The 18,825-nt window shown below is 26.2% G+C and overlaps 1 protein-coding gene across 1 annotated transcript in view; it reads left to right on the top strand.

The window, feature by feature from the left end:
• The window catches only part of LOC132922659 (rho GTPase-activating protein 20-like), a 220,929-nt gene that overhangs the window by 26,164 nt on the left and 175,940 nt on the right, over positions 1-18,825 (top strand). The window contains exons 2-3 of the mRNA XM_060986286.1: positions 16,221-16,410; positions 17,735-17,928. Coding sequence (XP_060842269.1) covers positions 16,221-16,410; positions 17,735-17,928 — 384 coding nt within the window. The remainder of the gene's footprint in view (positions 1-16,220; positions 16,411-17,734; positions 17,929-18,825) is intronic.

The following is an 18,825-nucleotide window of genomic DNA, read 5'->3' as shown; positions in this document are numbered from 1 at the left end:
TATTATAACATTTTACATTATCTGAATAAGTATTTACTTTTTTATAAATAAGTTATAGATATTTCCGTGTTTAAAAAAATCCATAATAAGAAAATCTTTTAAAAAATAAATTATTTTTGAGAAAATAAGTATTTATATCTGTTAAAAGAATGACCTGCAAGTATATGAATATATTCACCTGTGTATAGCGCTCGCGGTGCTCACACAATAAAGTACACATCGCTGGTTGTATTGTTTTTGTATAATAGGTCCGAAGAGAAAAAGTCTCTTTTTATCGGTCCAATTTATCGTTATCAAATAGTACTGAGGGGTGAGGCCCTCCTCCAGGTTGTTATCTAAAATTTTTGTTTAAAGTATATTGTATAACTCAATAAAATAAGGTTTTGTGTTAAAAGATAATTATTTTTTTATCTTAAAAATGTACTTCTTTGTAAATGCTTACTAATTTTTAATTATCACTAAATTTAATTGTAATTTGTAATTAATGGTATTCAATGTTATTCAATGACAAATTATTCATCACTAGTAAATTAGACAGATAAAAGCTTTTAAATTAAAAAAAAATCATTTTTTTACACATAAACAATTGAATATTGCAGCTACTCCTTATTATCGACCAAATAACCAAGTATTATGAATTATGATACAAATTGAAACATCATATTTTAGATCTAATAACTTCGATATTATAGTCGTTAACTCGTAACTTATGAGTTATGAATTAAACCTTAGAATATGATGTAGGTATTTTATGTTAAATCTACCTTGAAAGGTATATCTTACCAGTTATCAGTAGTGATAACAATATTGAAATGTGTTTTAAATAAATTGTTTTAAACATATGTTTCAAACATTTTATTAGAGTTAAAAAAACATAAAATTGTATCCTAATTTTTTCTATGAAATATATTTATATATTTTGTTTGTTGATCACAATCACATTATGTAAATAATAATATTATAATTATATTACCTCCACTGTTTTTTTTCAACCCTAGACTTACCACATAAGTACACAGAATCTTCCTAATATCATAATCATTATTATTTATAAATTTATAATTATAACTGTTAGGCGTACATTGGGATATTTAAAGTACATTATAATTTATAAGACCATAGCCGTACATATTACAGAATATATCTAAGATAGGAAATATAATCTAGGGTGGGGTTGATAACAGCTGTTCACCATAATTTTGTGTATAATATGGAGTTTCCTTGTCAATAGTAATAGTTAATATTTACTGGATTTTAATAATTTGTGTGGGAAAAGTGGAATCATAACATAAACATAAAAAAGTATATAACTAATTACATGTGATGGGATATCACTACATCTATAACACCCTTACCTTCCATACATACTTGTTTGTGATTACTGTATAATGATATAATATTTTTATATTTATTATTGTATTATCGTTATAAATTATAATATAATACACATTATATAGACGATTGCTACTATGGCGGCAATCTGGCGCCACCGCGTCTCCGAGCAAAACGCTGCACATATAATAAGTATTAATTATATAATAAATATGTACCTACTATATTATACGCTCACACACAAATCTGCTCTTACGAGACAGTTGGTTATTGTAACACAAACGACTAACAATTGTAACAATAACAATAACGATATGACGTTTCATATTACAACGTACATCAAAATTGTTTGTAATAAAACGGTGGGACGATCGTCATTGCTGCGTGTATATGTAGCGTTTGTTATAAACTAGGGCTAGGGACTTCATGTCGTTAAAAACATATTCATTTATTTATATCCTAAAATTCACTAAATATGTTCTAAAAATATGCCTTAAAAACTAAAACATTTAATAATAACATTTAACAACAATAATTGATATCCCGTGACGACTGACCCGTATAAGTGTATAACTGTATAAGTATCATACAATATAGATATATGCAGTCTGTGTGTAGACAAAAGCATATCGATGGTTCATAATTTCATCTATAAATATTCATACAGATGAGTAAACTACGACCCACTCTAATTTCATAGAATATTTTTCTATATATCACCTATATTAAAAATTGTTTTTAACAATTTAAAAATATTAGTAAAATATGCACTTAAAATGAGAAAAAGACAAAATATGCAAAATGATCTAAACAAAATAATTATTGTAGATTCCTGGACCCTGGTATAAGCTACATTTTCAATGAATATTAGAAAACATGTAAACTCTTATAAGTATTTCTAGCTTTAGTTATAAGTTATAATCAGATACTATAGCAATATAGCGGAAACAACATCTGAAATAGCTAGTACTTATTAAAATCGATCTTAAAACACAACACTTTATAAATTCGTCGATAAATTATATACCTATACTTACGAGTATATGATAAACAGTTCCAATTTTTCAATAGGTTATTATTCCGCGAGAAAAAAATATGTGTATTTTAATAGATATATAGATATATTAACTTCATATTTTATAATAATGTACGTTTTACCTTATACGTATAAAATATAGACAGAATACCTAAAATCTTGAAATTAACAAAATTTGTGAAACTGAAAAACGTATGTAGATTTTTAATTGATACTATTTATAAAATCAGTGCAAGTCTCAAAAGTTATAAATTCTTGTAATCCAATTACTAAGTCAAAACATACATTTTTCACATAACACTTCAGTAAATATAATTAAGAAATGTTTCTTAGTTTTCTACATTATCCGGGTAGTGCGATTCGAGTTTACAAAAAAAAAAAAAAAAACGTTCCATGTATAGATATTAAAAATTGAAATTAATATTTTTAATTTCAAATATGCAATACTAATGACTGTCAACTGTATACTGTTTAGTTAATCACTATAAAACAACAAATTAAGAAAAGTATTAAAATAATACCCACCAGAATATTCAGAAATTTGTTAATTTATTATTATTAAATATACTTACCTAGTATTTTCTACTATCATTTAAAATTAAACGTTAGTTTTACAAATATTATTTTTAAAAAAAGAATTTTTTTCTCAAGCATTATCAACGTTCTTAATTAGTTGAAATATAATATATTGTTTTAATATTTCTTTTAAAAACATATGTCCAAAATATATTATTTTTTTTGTAATTCATTAATGAGTATTTAAATTAGACAATCATAATCGTATTAAAATTTTAGTTCAATAGGGGTGTTTTACTTTTGACTGACTCAATGATTTTTATAATATACATGTAGACTAGGGTATTATATTTTGATTGTATACGCTTTTCTATATTATGATAGTTATGTGTTAAAAATGTATCGATATGATCATATGATATTGCACATTATAAAATACCTTCATTTTTACCTTAATTTATTGTTTACAATGTTATTATACCATGAATTTCGCAGACGTGAAGCGTGTATGCATAATCACTATACTATATTAGATAACTATAGACATCACCTATTTATATTAGGCTTTACTAGGCTCTACATCACTATATGACATTTCAGTGTTAAAATTACAGACACTAATCACAGCCTAAACTACTTTAAATTATATAGGCAACTGTGATGGATATAATCTAAGGAACACCATAAAAATTACGCCCATAATTACGATTTATTACATTAATTATTTAAAAAATATCACAATCATACATTTCAAACCTTTCATTACGTTCAACTGATTCTTAAAGTACAAAATAAAAATGTGTAAACAATGAAACATTTTAGTATATTTTATAGAACAAAAATAATTGCCCGGAGTAATATAAGGAGAGAGCCGTTTGGAATCATAAAAGTCGGTAGGTAGTTTCCAGTTTTACTATATAATATTATCCATTTCGCTGTCACTGAAAATATAACAGAAACCTACGCACTATAAACTATATATAGTTGATAGTAATTTCTCTATAGATACATAAATTATTACATCCATTACATTTAAAAGACTATATACCTTTGCTTTAAGCACAGTTAATTTCCATCTTGTTCCAGTATGATAATAATGTTAAATACTTCTTAGTACACGCATTATTGTCACGTATCTATTTGTGTTACGTGTTTAAACAATATTTTTTAAAAAAAACTATTAAAATTTAAAATATTTATAAAATTTAATTAGTGAGACAAATTGTTATGTAAAAGATCAGTTATGATTATTAAAAACAAAAAAAATGAAAAAGAAAGCTTTTAATCATAAATGTTTACTTAAAATTAGTAAATATCTATACAATATTATGATTCATTTAACAGTGTAATTATGCCTATCTAAAAAATGAATGTATAAATAAATTACTAATTACAAAACTATCAATGCAAATATTCTTTTATATCTGCTTACATTTTTAATTTATAAAATTAAAATTAAAAATAATATAATAGAAAATAGATAACAAAACAACTCCCAATCAAGTGTAATTAATGGATAAGTTCTTATTCAAATAATGCATGTAACATTGTAGCATGTATTACTTCTTCCATCACACATACTTATTGTGTTAAAAAGTATAGATTGTAAACACTTAATGTAAAAAAAAATAAAAAAAATCCATGAAAAATATTTTTTTTATTTATTAATTTATAAAAATTGAATTTTGAACGAGTAGCTAAGTGTTTAAAATTTTGATTTGCGGAGTATTAGGCAAAACTTTTGCGTGTTATCCTTGTGTGACTTCATTTCTCTTATCTAAATTTCAAATATACGTATTGTGTTCAATGGTACATAAACTTTACTTAGACATTAATTTTATAATTTTATTTTTAGAATCAGCATAACAGCGTTTATTATGTTGTATTATATAAATAATATATTTTTTATTATTACATTATTAGTAAAGTATAACTTTGACTTCGGAGAAGATTAGAATAGGTTATATAAATTACAACTTCACATAATATACTTTAATTGTCTATATATTTTAATGATAACATGAATAATATGAGTTATTTTGTTTTAATTATTTTTAGCTAGTTTTTTGTAAACATTTAAACAATATAAAAACAGTCCATTTCATGTGTATTAATTTTTGTATCTTTAATTTCTAGTGTTTAATGAATCATATTATTATTTTGATAAAATAATGAAATGACGGTAACTAGAAATAATAACTAACAAAAAATTAGTTTTGATATGTTTATAAAGAAATTCCGATTGACTTCATATTATAATCACTATACATTAACCTAAATATAGTGATTTGATTTTTTTTTTATCACATAATATACATATTGTATGTTATATTATATGATAATATATTATATAATAGAAATTGTATCTTTAGTTTTTTAATTGTTTATTTTAACCACAATACTTGAAATAAAACATTTAAATATATAATAATATTCTATATAATGAATGTTGATATTAAATAAATATTTAATATGTTCCTAAATATGATTTATTTTTTAATTAATAAAAACGTATTTAAACTATTCATTTTTGAATATATCCACATTCCATATGCCATAAAGAAATATATTATTATTATACTGGTTTTTATTCATCACTAAGACACAATCAATGGTATTATGAAAATAAATTATGAACTGTTCTAACTTCAAATAAGTAACACTTATTTTAGCTTCTAAAGAATACAAAATAGTAGGATAATTGGATATATTTTTTTTTATCAAGTTATTAAAGTATTAAAAAAATATTATCATAGTAATATTATTTTCTATAAACGATAAAATATTCAAAGTTATCAGACTAATTTTAAGATATATTTTTTCCATTAACCAATTTATAGTATTGTTCTATATGTACGCAGTGCTGAATTATAAATTATTAACAATAATTTATTATAATTATAATTAATAACATAAAATATGTATTATTTTTTCGACATACTATACTGCCCATACTACTTAAATGAAAAATAAATTATTAATGGTAGTATAAATAAATGATAAAATACCCGTAGAAGTAGACGCCGTCATCTTTATATTAATGATAATGGACCATAGTATTAAGAAATTTTGAGCTCTCTATGTCAATTTAAAAATTATAGTTAGAAATATTATTTATATTAATATTATATTGACATTGTCTGAGTATACTCTAATAGCCTAATATAATAGATTAAAATAAATATTATGTGTATTTTATATTTTATGTAAAACCATTATTTAGAAATATTATTCCGTAATACATAAAGTTTTACAATTTACCCAAAAACTTTTCATTCGAATTTTGATTTAGATGCTTAAAATTTTCAACTATCGATTAACAGTAATAAAAGTTCAGATTTAAAAAAAAAAGTACATTGAATTACTACATAAAACTCTTTAAATAGCATAACAAATAATACAAGGGGATGATTATTCTTGATGATTTCTTTGTATATGAGTTGTAAAGAAAATATAAGCAATTGTGTCTGAATACGTTAAGGTACTCTAGCACTAGCAGATACATATAAAGTACACGAAGTCTATAATGTTTCATTCTATAGAATTTATCCGGTAGTGTATAATTATTATATTTATTATAATATTCTGTTTACGTGTTTTGAATATTCGAACAGCTTAGCCGACAGATTTGTTTTGGTAGACGGTTACTATAAGAAAAATCATCAAAAAGCCATCGACGCGCATATACTATCTCCATAACCATAATGTTGTAACACAGGGTGGTCTCATTAAAACTATAGGTATATAATATATCCTCACTTGGACTGTTAACGGAATAATATGTATACAGCTTTAAATTGTATTCGATTCGATTGAATACAGCATATCTTTATAAACTGTGTACAGTTATAAATTTATAAATCAAAGCTGTGATGTGTAAAATAATATATAGATATTTTGATATTATAATTATTATACTTGAACTTGTGATATCGTTGTTAATCAGTGTTTATCCTGCATAATACGTACGTACGTAATTGATTACTTTAATGCGCAAAAAAACATAAAATACAATATGTAACCTTATTATAATACGAAATGATTACAAATTAACTCGAACATCAAAATATAATATTGAGTAATTCAGAACGAACGCCATCGTAATATTATATAATACAATTTACTACGATAGCGCCCGTAGGCTGCAGAAGTATAAAAAAACTGTTTAAAATAATCGTTTTCGGACCAGTCCATCGTAACAAAACCCGTACACACCCTAAATATTAAAGTAAGTATTAACATTGATAAAATACCACGTTAAATATAGGTACTATATATATATATATACATATCGCATGGTATATAAGTATATTTATTTTTTTTTGTTAAGTACGATTTGATGTTCGCACGACACCCGAAAAACACAACCACATATTTTATTTAGTTACACGTAATATTTTAATAGGCGCCTGTGCCGCGGCCGTCTAGTCCGTTGTAAATTTGTAATCACTTCGCACGCCGACTGTTTCACCCATCGCCGCCGCCGCCGCCTCCTCCACCTCCATCACACCGTATACGTGTACACACACACGCGCGTACCTATAGGCCATAATACGTAATTGTAATATTATTATCCCGGGCGAGTATATCGGTGTTTATAGCTGCTTTTAATATTATTTTTACTCCGACCTCGGCTCCATGATTTGTTTTCTACGTAAGTATAGTACGCACGTAACGCCGCGGCCGGGGCGCACTGCACCGACGCAGAGGGGCGGACACGGCGACCGTTCAGTCTGGCACATCATTATACACGCCCAAAACTGTCACAGACGCGCGTTTTATTATTAAAATATAATATTATATTTATTATTATAACGACGACTGAAAGAATAGTCACGGAAATACGTGGCATATATTATACGATCTGATGGTTGTTGTATATTAAATAATATTACAACGACGGCTCCGTGTACCGTGCACCCCGAACAATTTATTTATATTATTCCCGTCCTGGTTGTGTTATACACCTACATACAAGGTTAGGTAGATACTCTGTTAAAATGGATTTTATTGTAATGTATAGACCGCACAAGCGATTCTTTTATATATATATATATATTATATATTACATAATAGCTGACGAGACAGCGTTCGAGCATTGATTTAGCACTGTATAATATAAAGCCGCGTGTTATTCGGTAACTACAGCAGTGTTCAGTATAATATAATATGTTAATATAAGGTAAGTTTTATGATATTTTATCTAAAATTCTATATAAAACGACAAAATTTAGATTAACACCATTAAATATGTTCCGTTGGTAAAAACGATGTATGCATCTTAGGATACTATACGGTTTGTTTATTTCGCCAACCGGTCAGTTACTTAGCAGGTTCAGAACACCCAACACGCAATTAAGATCAACGTGTTTAATGGAAAGTCACACTATATATACATATGGACATACACTTATTTTATCCATCTCTTATATTTCAAAATGTGATAACTGTCCGATCACCAAATTTCACCGTATATTTTCATGTATGTCAGCTAGAAGTTGACTTAAGTTTAGTTTTCAAAGTATGAATTCATTTATTATTATTATTATTATTATTTATGGACATTTTTATTTGTTTAGTTTTATCACTTTTGTGCATTTCACGCTTTCTAAAATAAATATTGTGTTTTTACTATAATTATTATATATTATATTACAATATCTTTGTGTAGAAGTAAACAATATAAAAATATTAAGTACACTCATACCCTGTAGGTTGTAAATTTTATGATTCATATAATATTACTATTATAATTTATCGTGCATACAATTTAGTGAAATTTATAATTATTCGTTTAAAAGTTATAGCTAGGTACTTAATGTAGGTACTAACTACTAAGTTATATACTTAAACGAATTTATGATTTTTACTCGAACACACATTATATTTCTGTTAGGCGTTCGGAGGAACTGACAAGAGCACAGCTCATCCCAGTGGTGGTTTTAAGAATTTAACATTGAAAATAAGAATAGTTGCAAAATACATTAGAGGCGCCTCGTCCAAAACTCATTTGTGAGAACCCAATTAGAATTTATCGAATAAAATACCGTGAAATTTGCCACTGAACCACCTGCACCCTACGTGTAGATCAAGTCAGAATGTGAAAATACGGTCACTTATGGAATTTCAATCCATAATTATATTATATTATACTCGTCAAACACTGATATAATGTTAATCACTATACTATATAAACTACTGTTAGATAATATACAATCGTCACAAGTTTGATTCACTCTTGTCCCAATTACTCTATAGAAAATGTACGCATTACATGCACGTGTATTACCCATAACAATATAATTGATTTGTTATACTCCATTCAAAAATTCGTAAATTCACACTATGTACATATAATACATGATAAATATTAAAAATGTTTTTTTAGGGCTGTTTAAAAATATATATATATACATCTGTATAGCATCCGCACGTATTCCGGGTTTACGATCTTCATTTATTATATCCATGTTGGGTTTTGATGTTTTATGTGAATGATATGAATGCCGTAGGTTATCACGGGTGATTGTAGATGAATAGACCCCCTGAACCGAAATCAAATATTCCGGATAACCTAACTTCAGATATGTGGGCTGTATCTACGTTCCCTTCTCCTACACTGTCCGTCTATACGTACAGATGATTTCTTGTATTGGTATGTTCATTTTGTGATTTTTATATATTGAAATTAATTAATATAATATATAAATTTCTATTGTTTATACGTAAGATGACATAGAACATCATTCGTCTTTGATTTTACCAAAATCAAAATATACAGAGTGATTCGTCAATTATGCTCACCCCCACTTTTTTCTTCAATAATAAATGTATTCAAATTTTGAATATTAAAATCATAAATTCTGAGCGATGCATGTACTTATTAATTTTACAATGATGTGTTTTTTTGTCTGTTATTGCCTTACGAAGGAGTAAAAATACTTGGAATTTAAACTTTGAGGATGATTTTTGGTAGAAGATTGAACCTAATTAATATTTTGTAATGAAGTGGAAGCAAAAATAAAAAGCTCCCAGTACTTTTCAAAAACAAAAAATATGAAGGTAAAACTAGAATTTTTACGCAAAACCTATTTTTGGCAAATTCGATTTTGTATTTTTGTCGTTTTTGTTACTTAAAATAAATAATCATGGATACTTAAAGTTTCTACCGAATTTATATTTTAGCATTTTCTATAAATAATAAAATGTTCAAAATATTTAATCCCTTTTAGAGCTATTTATCAATATTTGAAATTATCGTTTTTTTTTTTTTTATAAAAGTTTGTAAAAATATTTTCACTTTTTAAAAATGTTAAAAATGTATACAAGGTCCCTTATACTCGTAAATAATAGATACTAAAATTTAATTAAACTACTTATAGGTTACGGAACGCATTACAGTGAGTTACTCAATTATGAGATACGCACTAGACACCTACACTTACTTTGCTATACAGTAGATCAGTTACCTACTTTCCTACCTATTAAGTTTTAAGTATTATACTTGGTCCCATTATCAACAGGACACAAAGTTAAATAACTCAAAAATTAATCGTTTGAATTTTTATGTAAATACATTAACATTTTTTTAAAACACTTCTGATTAATAATTTACTGGAAAAACAGTGAGAATGGACCTAATGATTATCCTTGGAAAAAGGAAGTAATCGACAGCGTTCTTTACTCCTTAAACTTAAATGGTATAAAAACCTGTATAATTGAAAATATAATCTTTAAATATACTCAAAAATCAGAATTTGAATGAATTTTTTATAAAGGTAAAAACGGGGACATGCATGTTTAGTGAATCACTCTGTATAGGTACTGTGATAGATCAATACAATTTCATTATATTATTATTCTGGCATTTATATTATTTGTCTATGTATATGTTGTATTCTGAAGTTTGGTGAATGTAATTATATTAATTATTATTTGTATGTACACAAAGTATTTTATTCGTGCACCATAATAATCAAATTTTTCATATAAATTATTAATGTATCTGTAGAAATATTATATACCGAAATTATCTACCCATGAACAAAAACATTTTATTTAAATTCATAGTATAAAAATTATTATCCATTCCCATTTTAAATTTTATATTATACATTTCAATAAATATGCATGATATTATATAACGAATAATTTGATGAAATATTAAAATAAAACGTAATAATACTTGATGTTTGAACAATTTGCTGGATCCAATTTTTGATTGTTAGATTTTTCTTCTTATTTGTCAGATTTTCTTTTTTAATTTTCGTGTTTGGACAGTACTTTAAATTAATTTTATATTTCAGTGTTTCAAAAGAGCGATGTATTAAATAAACAAGAATGAAGGATAAGTTTATGACGATAATATTGTGTAGGCAATGATGAACTATTGCGTTATAAAATTGTTTATAAAACTAATCTCACAGGTGTGCAATAATCATGTGGATATTGGGTATTGTTGGATGTGTAATGTACCAAACCTATCTACAGTCAACTATTTATTATATGATTATAGTGCATTGTACGCGTAACAGTTTATTTATACCTTCATAGTGTGAATCGTAAGGTACATAATTGATTTTTAAAAATAGATTGTGTACCTAACACAATATAATATTTTATGCAGTATGGGAGGTCGAAGTTAACTCACTAAGTTTCATGATGTAAATGATTTTGTGAATAATTCCCGTTATCTTCGATTCTATAATTTTTAATACGTTTACTTAGATATCTCCTGTACCTATAGCTGCTGATAAAATGAGTAACTACGGATTACGGAGTTGATTAAATTCCGTGTCTATTCGAAATCGTCCATTATTATCTACACTGAATTGCAGTATTCCGGAAGTACAGGTATTATATATTCTTTCACAGAAATAATTGCATGTTTCGTTGAATTATAAATGTGTAATGTGTATGTAGCCATGTAGGAAGGTATATTAATTGGAAAGAAAGTTAAAAGATAGGCAATAGCTATGCTGTCATAAACTTTTTTACTTTTAATTTTTAAACGATTGTTTTATATCTTTACTTTAGAAACCATTATTTTAAAAGAAAATTTTAAAGAAAAATATTTAACAGAACATTTATTTAATTTAATTAAAGTATAAATATATTTTAATTCATCAGATTTAATCTATACAAAACAATTTTTACTAACAATGGACGTAACTGTAAATATATTCTTTTATCAACAACAATTTCAAAATGTTATCTTTAAAAATTTGCTCGTTCTAAGAAGTATAAAAATATAATACAGCTCAACCTGAAACATAGAATTCTATGTATAAATCTATAATATTTTCGTTCTAGTTGTTAATTATAAAAATATTTCAGATCATATATTATTATTATTTTTATTGTGTTTCGATAAAACTTGTTAAAACGCAAGTAAGCACAAATGAAAATTAATGAAGTGCAATTTTTTTCTTGTCCAATTTTGAAGCAAAAAAAATTGTAGATATTTTCGATTACACTATTTTGAATAATACAATTGTTTAGATTTTTTTTATAATACCTATAGTAAAAATATAATTTATAAAAAAAATGATTTTTTCCTTCAAATTGTAAGAATGAAATAGTAGTAATGATATATTGTGTTGAACATTTATTTAATTTATCAAAAATGAGTGCCTCAAAAACATATTATAATAATATTATAATTTATAACTATTACGATATTTATAATGAATATTTCTGATTGCTACTTTTGATTAGTGTATTATTTTCCATATCGGCGATAGACCATTATGATAATAACACCCAACAAGTTAATGACACACATCTCACTAAGTTGGAGGTATGGTGTAAGTTGTTTATTGTGTAATCGTAGCAATTGTTGAATAATTGCAAATCGAAATCCTGAATATATATTGTTTACCGCAGCTAAAAGATTGAATATGATATGCAGAATCGATTGTATAAATTATGACATAACAAACTCAAAGCGTTTGAGTTTCCATTTGTATACCAAACTACCAAATATCAATATAAATTGGTATGCTTCAACGAATTTCGAATAAAATTATTAGTATCACTACCATTTTAACTCGATTATTGATTTTTATAGTAGTTAGTACTGTTAGTAGGTAGTAATATACTAATACCCCATAAGTATTTCGATTGGTTAACAGTTTCGATGTAATGCTATTCGAAAAATAACTAATTATCTGTAGTAGCATAATTTTTTGCGATTTTATATATTTTTTTAAATCTTTGCGAGCGGGTTTCCATGATGTTTGTTCTGTCGATCCAGTTTAGAATTTCACATTAGTGAACATCTCGGAGAAACTGTATTTTGTATTCGTATTCTATACATAAATCAATTTACGTGCGATCGTGAAAAGAAACACGTCATTTAGACAACAACGATACTATATAATATTATGCAATATGCCAATAGAACTTTTATTATTTTTAATTGGAATATTTATTGACTAAATAAGATTATAATCTATAATGGTATATGATTATATATTATACACCGTACGGTCGTGTCTAAATCGTGAAATTCACATATTATTATACCTATCACAAAATTTATAGCATTTACTCTGACTGCAATATCTTACATTTGCGAATTCCGAGGAAAATTTTCTGGAAAATTGCTCCTTAAAGAAAATTTTTTGCTCGCTCAACATAAATATTATGCTTATTAGCGTACATCTGTTCTGTACTGCGCATTTTCGTATAATAACATGCGCCAAGTTATCTATTCCCGGTTTGCGCGAAACGGGTTTGCAGAGCATATATATTATATATAATAAATATATAAATAAACGTCTCCACGTAACGGTTTACGGTCGACGATCTGCTTCTGCCGGTGCCGCCACAGTCGTCATCATCTTCGTCGTCGTCGTTATCGGCGACGGTCGTAGCATGGGTTTGCGTGCGCCCGGAGGCTGCGATTATACCTACCGTACGCGCGATCTCTAGTTTACGACGACCTTAAATGCAGTAATACGAATTGTATTATTGACCGCGTGTGTGAAAATTTCACCCACGGCCTTACGCAAGGTCACAAACAACCGTTACACGGCGGGTGTAAGTTTTTTTTGATTCCACAAGAACCGTTTATATATATTATATTATTATTATATAGGTAGACGCATGTTTACTACAGTGGTGTTTTGTATACATACGTATACGGGAAACATCATTATATGATAATTCGATTAATGGTATACGATCGCGTTTGCGTTCCGCTGTTAGTGTTTAATAATATATTATGAGTTATTATGACGCCATCAAGTGTAGCACACGCATTATGGTATACGTGTGTGAATATCAGACGACTCAATATCACAAGAATTATATAAAAAAAAAATCTGAAACCGTGTAAATGTTCGGTGAAATTAATTGTCAAATTAGTCGCACGACAGTCCTGGGAACTTGAAATCATAAACAACAAAATAAATTTTATGTTTGTCTGTGGCTTTTCTAACTGCACAGTCCCATGCAGCAGTATGTTTGTAGCCTCGCCGCTGACCACCACAGTTATATCATTGATTATAAATACTAATACTAGTATATAATACTAGTTAATACTAGTATTTATAATCAATGGTTATATTTAATAAAGTGCATAATTTTTTATTATTAGCCATCACATAGCTGAAAAAATATAATATGACCATCATACATGTGTTGCATATGTTCGTACATTTTTGCATCCAAATATGCATACCTACCTAATTAGTAATTATATAATATAATACTTACTATTCGTAATACCATATATTTTATATAGTAAGTAATGAGTATCACGTAAACTCGCTTCGCAAATGTTCACGTTTGAATTTGAATTTAAAAAACTTATATGTATATACATATTCCCGCGGCTTGAATTTAATTTCCATAAAAATAGTACCACTGTGATATTATTTAAGTCGTAAGATTTGTATGTGATATAGTTGATCTAAAATTAAAAATTAAATATTAAAATAATGTTTTAGGGCTACATAGACATTACCCAGCTGCTAGCTGTCGTTCATCATTCATCAATTTTATTTTGACAAACAAAACAATCACCGTTTATGATATAACGGATGTAGAGCTATGATTATAGTTTCACAGTCAACGAGCATGTATAATTACTAAAATTAATAGAAAACTGTATAATTAAATTTGACACTTTCATTTTCATAAAGATCGGTTAAAGAGTAAAATAACACGTAACAGATTGTTTTGATAGTGCCTAAAAATAAAAACTTAGTATGTTAAACGCCAGCAGAGGCAAATTATATTTCTGTAAAATCGCTCCGCGTAAGTACCCGCTATTACGTTTTAAAGACACAGATTGACAGACAATGATTATCGTACTATTCGTACTTATTGTTTAGTAAAATATGAAAAATCCTTCAATTGATAAATTATTAAATAATATAAATCAAGTAGTATTGGTTTTCAACATACATGTTTTAACTTTAAAGCTAGATAATAGTACGGAAATTAAACAATTTAACACTGTTTAGGACCACTATGCAGATCTTAACTACATACAGCCTAACTTAATTGTATTTTAATAAGCTAAATAATGTTATAGTTATATAACCCATTAGATTTTAATTCCTGCAATAATACAAGTGTATATTCCTAAAACTTTAAATTTCAAACCTACCTACCCAAATAATTTTAAATATCTTCTTGTGATTGAATGTATATTGTTTTTATACCGTATTTACTAATTATAACTAATACACTTTTAAAACGTTTTTTATTATTTATTAATTAATTATAAGTATTTAATATCGTTATGATAAAAACAAATTCTACTTATGAAAACAAAAAGTACTTATCGTAAAGAAATTCTCTATACTCGATTAATACGATTGGTCATCACATATGCATTTAAAACGAACTCGCTTCTAGTTCAAAATCTCCCTTAATTATCGTAACTAAATGTATAAATACCAATTATGTATATTTTGATCACTAGATACTGTAGTATTTATAGAATACAGTTAGTTATACAATTAATAATACAAATAATATAATATCAGTAAGTGTGGTGACTCACTTTTGTTAATTTTGACATTTTTAATGTATTTTAATTATGTATGAGAATGCTAGTGAGTGGCTTGTCTCATATATTTTGTATTTATTGAACGTATTCTTCGTCCATAGAATTGACCTTGTTCTTGGATGATGATAGTATTAGAGTTGACGCACAGTTTATTGAACGGTTAAATCAGTCATCGTGTATTGTTTGCCATTTGTTTCTAATACCTATTATTAATAAACTATTAGAAATTTATTTTTAATTTTAACTATTCAACAGAAGACGTAAATAAAATATGCAAAACTCTAAATAGTTCATCTCTTGTTTGTGTTTCAGATGACGGGATGTAGTGATCAGACGATTAAGCAATTGCTGGCCGGTTTGGTATTCGAATTCAGCCTGGAACAACCTGGCTATTATCTGGGCGGGTCACTAGCTGAAATCGACGAAAATTGCACTATTGATTTCCTAGTAGGAGACATTGTAATCGTGCAAGAAGATCAATTCCGTTCGGATCAAAAGCACGGTAAATAATACATACAATAATAATATCGTTGTATATGTACGCTCGCCCAACTTTGTACCGTTTTACTTGTACGGCAGACGTGCTGTATTAGTTGCCTATGCGAGTCGCCTGCCGTTTCATCACGCGAGCAAAATATATTTTTTAAAAACCATTTATGTCTATAACAGTATAACGTGATTAAATAAACATTCATTGATCTACAAAATATAATATTGATTTTTAAAAGATATATTTTATAACTTGTAGAAATAATGCTGTACAAAATTAATCGTGGACAATGATTGCATTTTAGATTCTGAGTAGGATGAAGAATGAATTGATTTAACAATTATATGGGCTATTTTTTTTATGTGAAGAAATTGTTTTCATTAGAAAAAATATTCCTATCATCAACTTTAAAGTAGTTTTCTGGTAAAAAATGGATGTAGTTAATACTTTTGGAAGGTCACAGTTGAAAATTCTCAATACCTTTTTAATCGGGTGAGGGTGGGGTAGAATAAGAATATCTCTTAAATAGTTATTATTATTATTTATAAATATATTTTTATATTAATATTTATATCATCTTAAAACCTTAGTATTGATAAATTAAATTAATATTTAATTTAAAATTATAAACAATACCTAATAAAATGTAAATTGTAGAATTTTTTTATCAACACAGTCTATATATTTGTAGATTATACTATATAAATCTATTACACTTATAATAATAATAATTATTATTATTATTATATTACAATCAATCTGTTTAATTTACTGTTATATATATATTTTTTTTTATAAATGTAAGTAAAATATAGGTATTTATATACAGCTGAACTTGCTATATAATTAATCCTCGTAGTGTAAGGGCCATATTAAAATATATAATAATATATATTATATATTATATTATATATTATTATATTATAATATTACTCATACTGGCTTATCGAAAAATTAAAAAGTTTAAATTTGGGGCAGTAGATTTTTAATTATTATTATAAAAAATAACAATAATACACATAAGCCGAATGAGAATGTATAACAATCAATGCAGAGGAGACAGCATGTAATAATGTAAAAGGAACAATAATTAGGTAGTTTATAATTTATATACTAACTAATAAAAATATTATTTCAAGACCTTGTTTCTAAATAATTACGTATATAATTACCTTAATAAATAATAGATCAAAATATATTCAAATCTTGAATAGATAAGTATTATCATAAATTGTACGTCATTAACAATATTATAATTTATAAATGCGTTGAATTATATATTATTGAACAATATTAATTTTTATAGTATGTACTTTATAATTTTTTTTTTTTTTAGAAAACGATGGAAGATATTGTCTTACTGAGAAGTTCATTTACGACGAGATAGCATATATTACATGCCTAAAATCCGCCAAAGAATTATACGGAGAACCGTTGCGTAGAATGGACATCTTGTCCATCGAAGAATATGATTTAATATTTGAAAAATTATTGAAAATAGCTGAGAAATGCAGTGAAATCGTTAAAGAAGTAAGTTAATTTTCGTATGGTATTAAATAATAATTGTTACCAGAAATTAAATTAGAATAGACAATAGTACGTCTCCCAAGTCTCAGCCTCTTAAATTAATATATTGATTCATATTTGATATTTTATTGAATAGATTATAAATTATAATTTATAATGTTTATTTTAAATGTATAGTAGCTAGTACTAGCTACCAACATTTTAGTTTTGATTGGGATCATTTTTAAAATGTTATGAGTGATGATTTATCATTGATTTTCCATTAATTATGATAAATATGTTATGTCTAGATATGAATGAAGTGTGACGAACGCCGGACACACAACAACTACATCTGTGTAACTGTGTTTCGTAATAATAATTTTTAAATATTGCTAGCAATTATTTTTTTCTCATTTAAACTTGTTGAAATTCTTTTTAAATACTTTATGCTTATACATATAACAACCTACACTCCTTCGCTTATTGTAGTATAATTATGTTTATTGTTTTAGGCATACCTACATTAATTTAGTATTTAGTTTTAAACTACAATGAATTAAGGTTCATTATAAAATATAAGATTCCACAATGAATACTCAGCATATTTTTTTGTGATATCATTCATTCATTAATAAACACAAATACAAATATACGATTATAAAAGAAATTAATAAAAAAAAAAATAAAAATAAATAGATTTATACAATAATTATTACTAATTTGTTTTTATTACAATATACAAAACACGTGACACAAACTAATGAACATAATTATATATTGTAATATATTAATTACATTAAGCATTTAAAAGATTATAATTATTTTAAATTATTTTTTAAATACATATTTATGTTTATTATAAAATATGGTTTGTATCTATCCAACTGAACCACATAGTTAATTCAGTCAATGAAATAT

The sequence above is a fragment of the Rhopalosiphum padi genome, chromosome 2, assembly GCF_020882245.1.
Source record: "Rhopalosiphum padi isolate XX-2018 chromosome 2, ASM2088224v1, whole genome shotgun sequence".
In the NCBI taxonomy this organism is placed as follows: domain Eukaryota; kingdom Metazoa; phylum Arthropoda; class Insecta; order Hemiptera; family Aphididae; genus Rhopalosiphum; species Rhopalosiphum padi.
The sequence above is the reverse complement of the archived record's forward strand: the minus strand, read 5'-3'. Positions and strand labels throughout refer to the sequence as shown.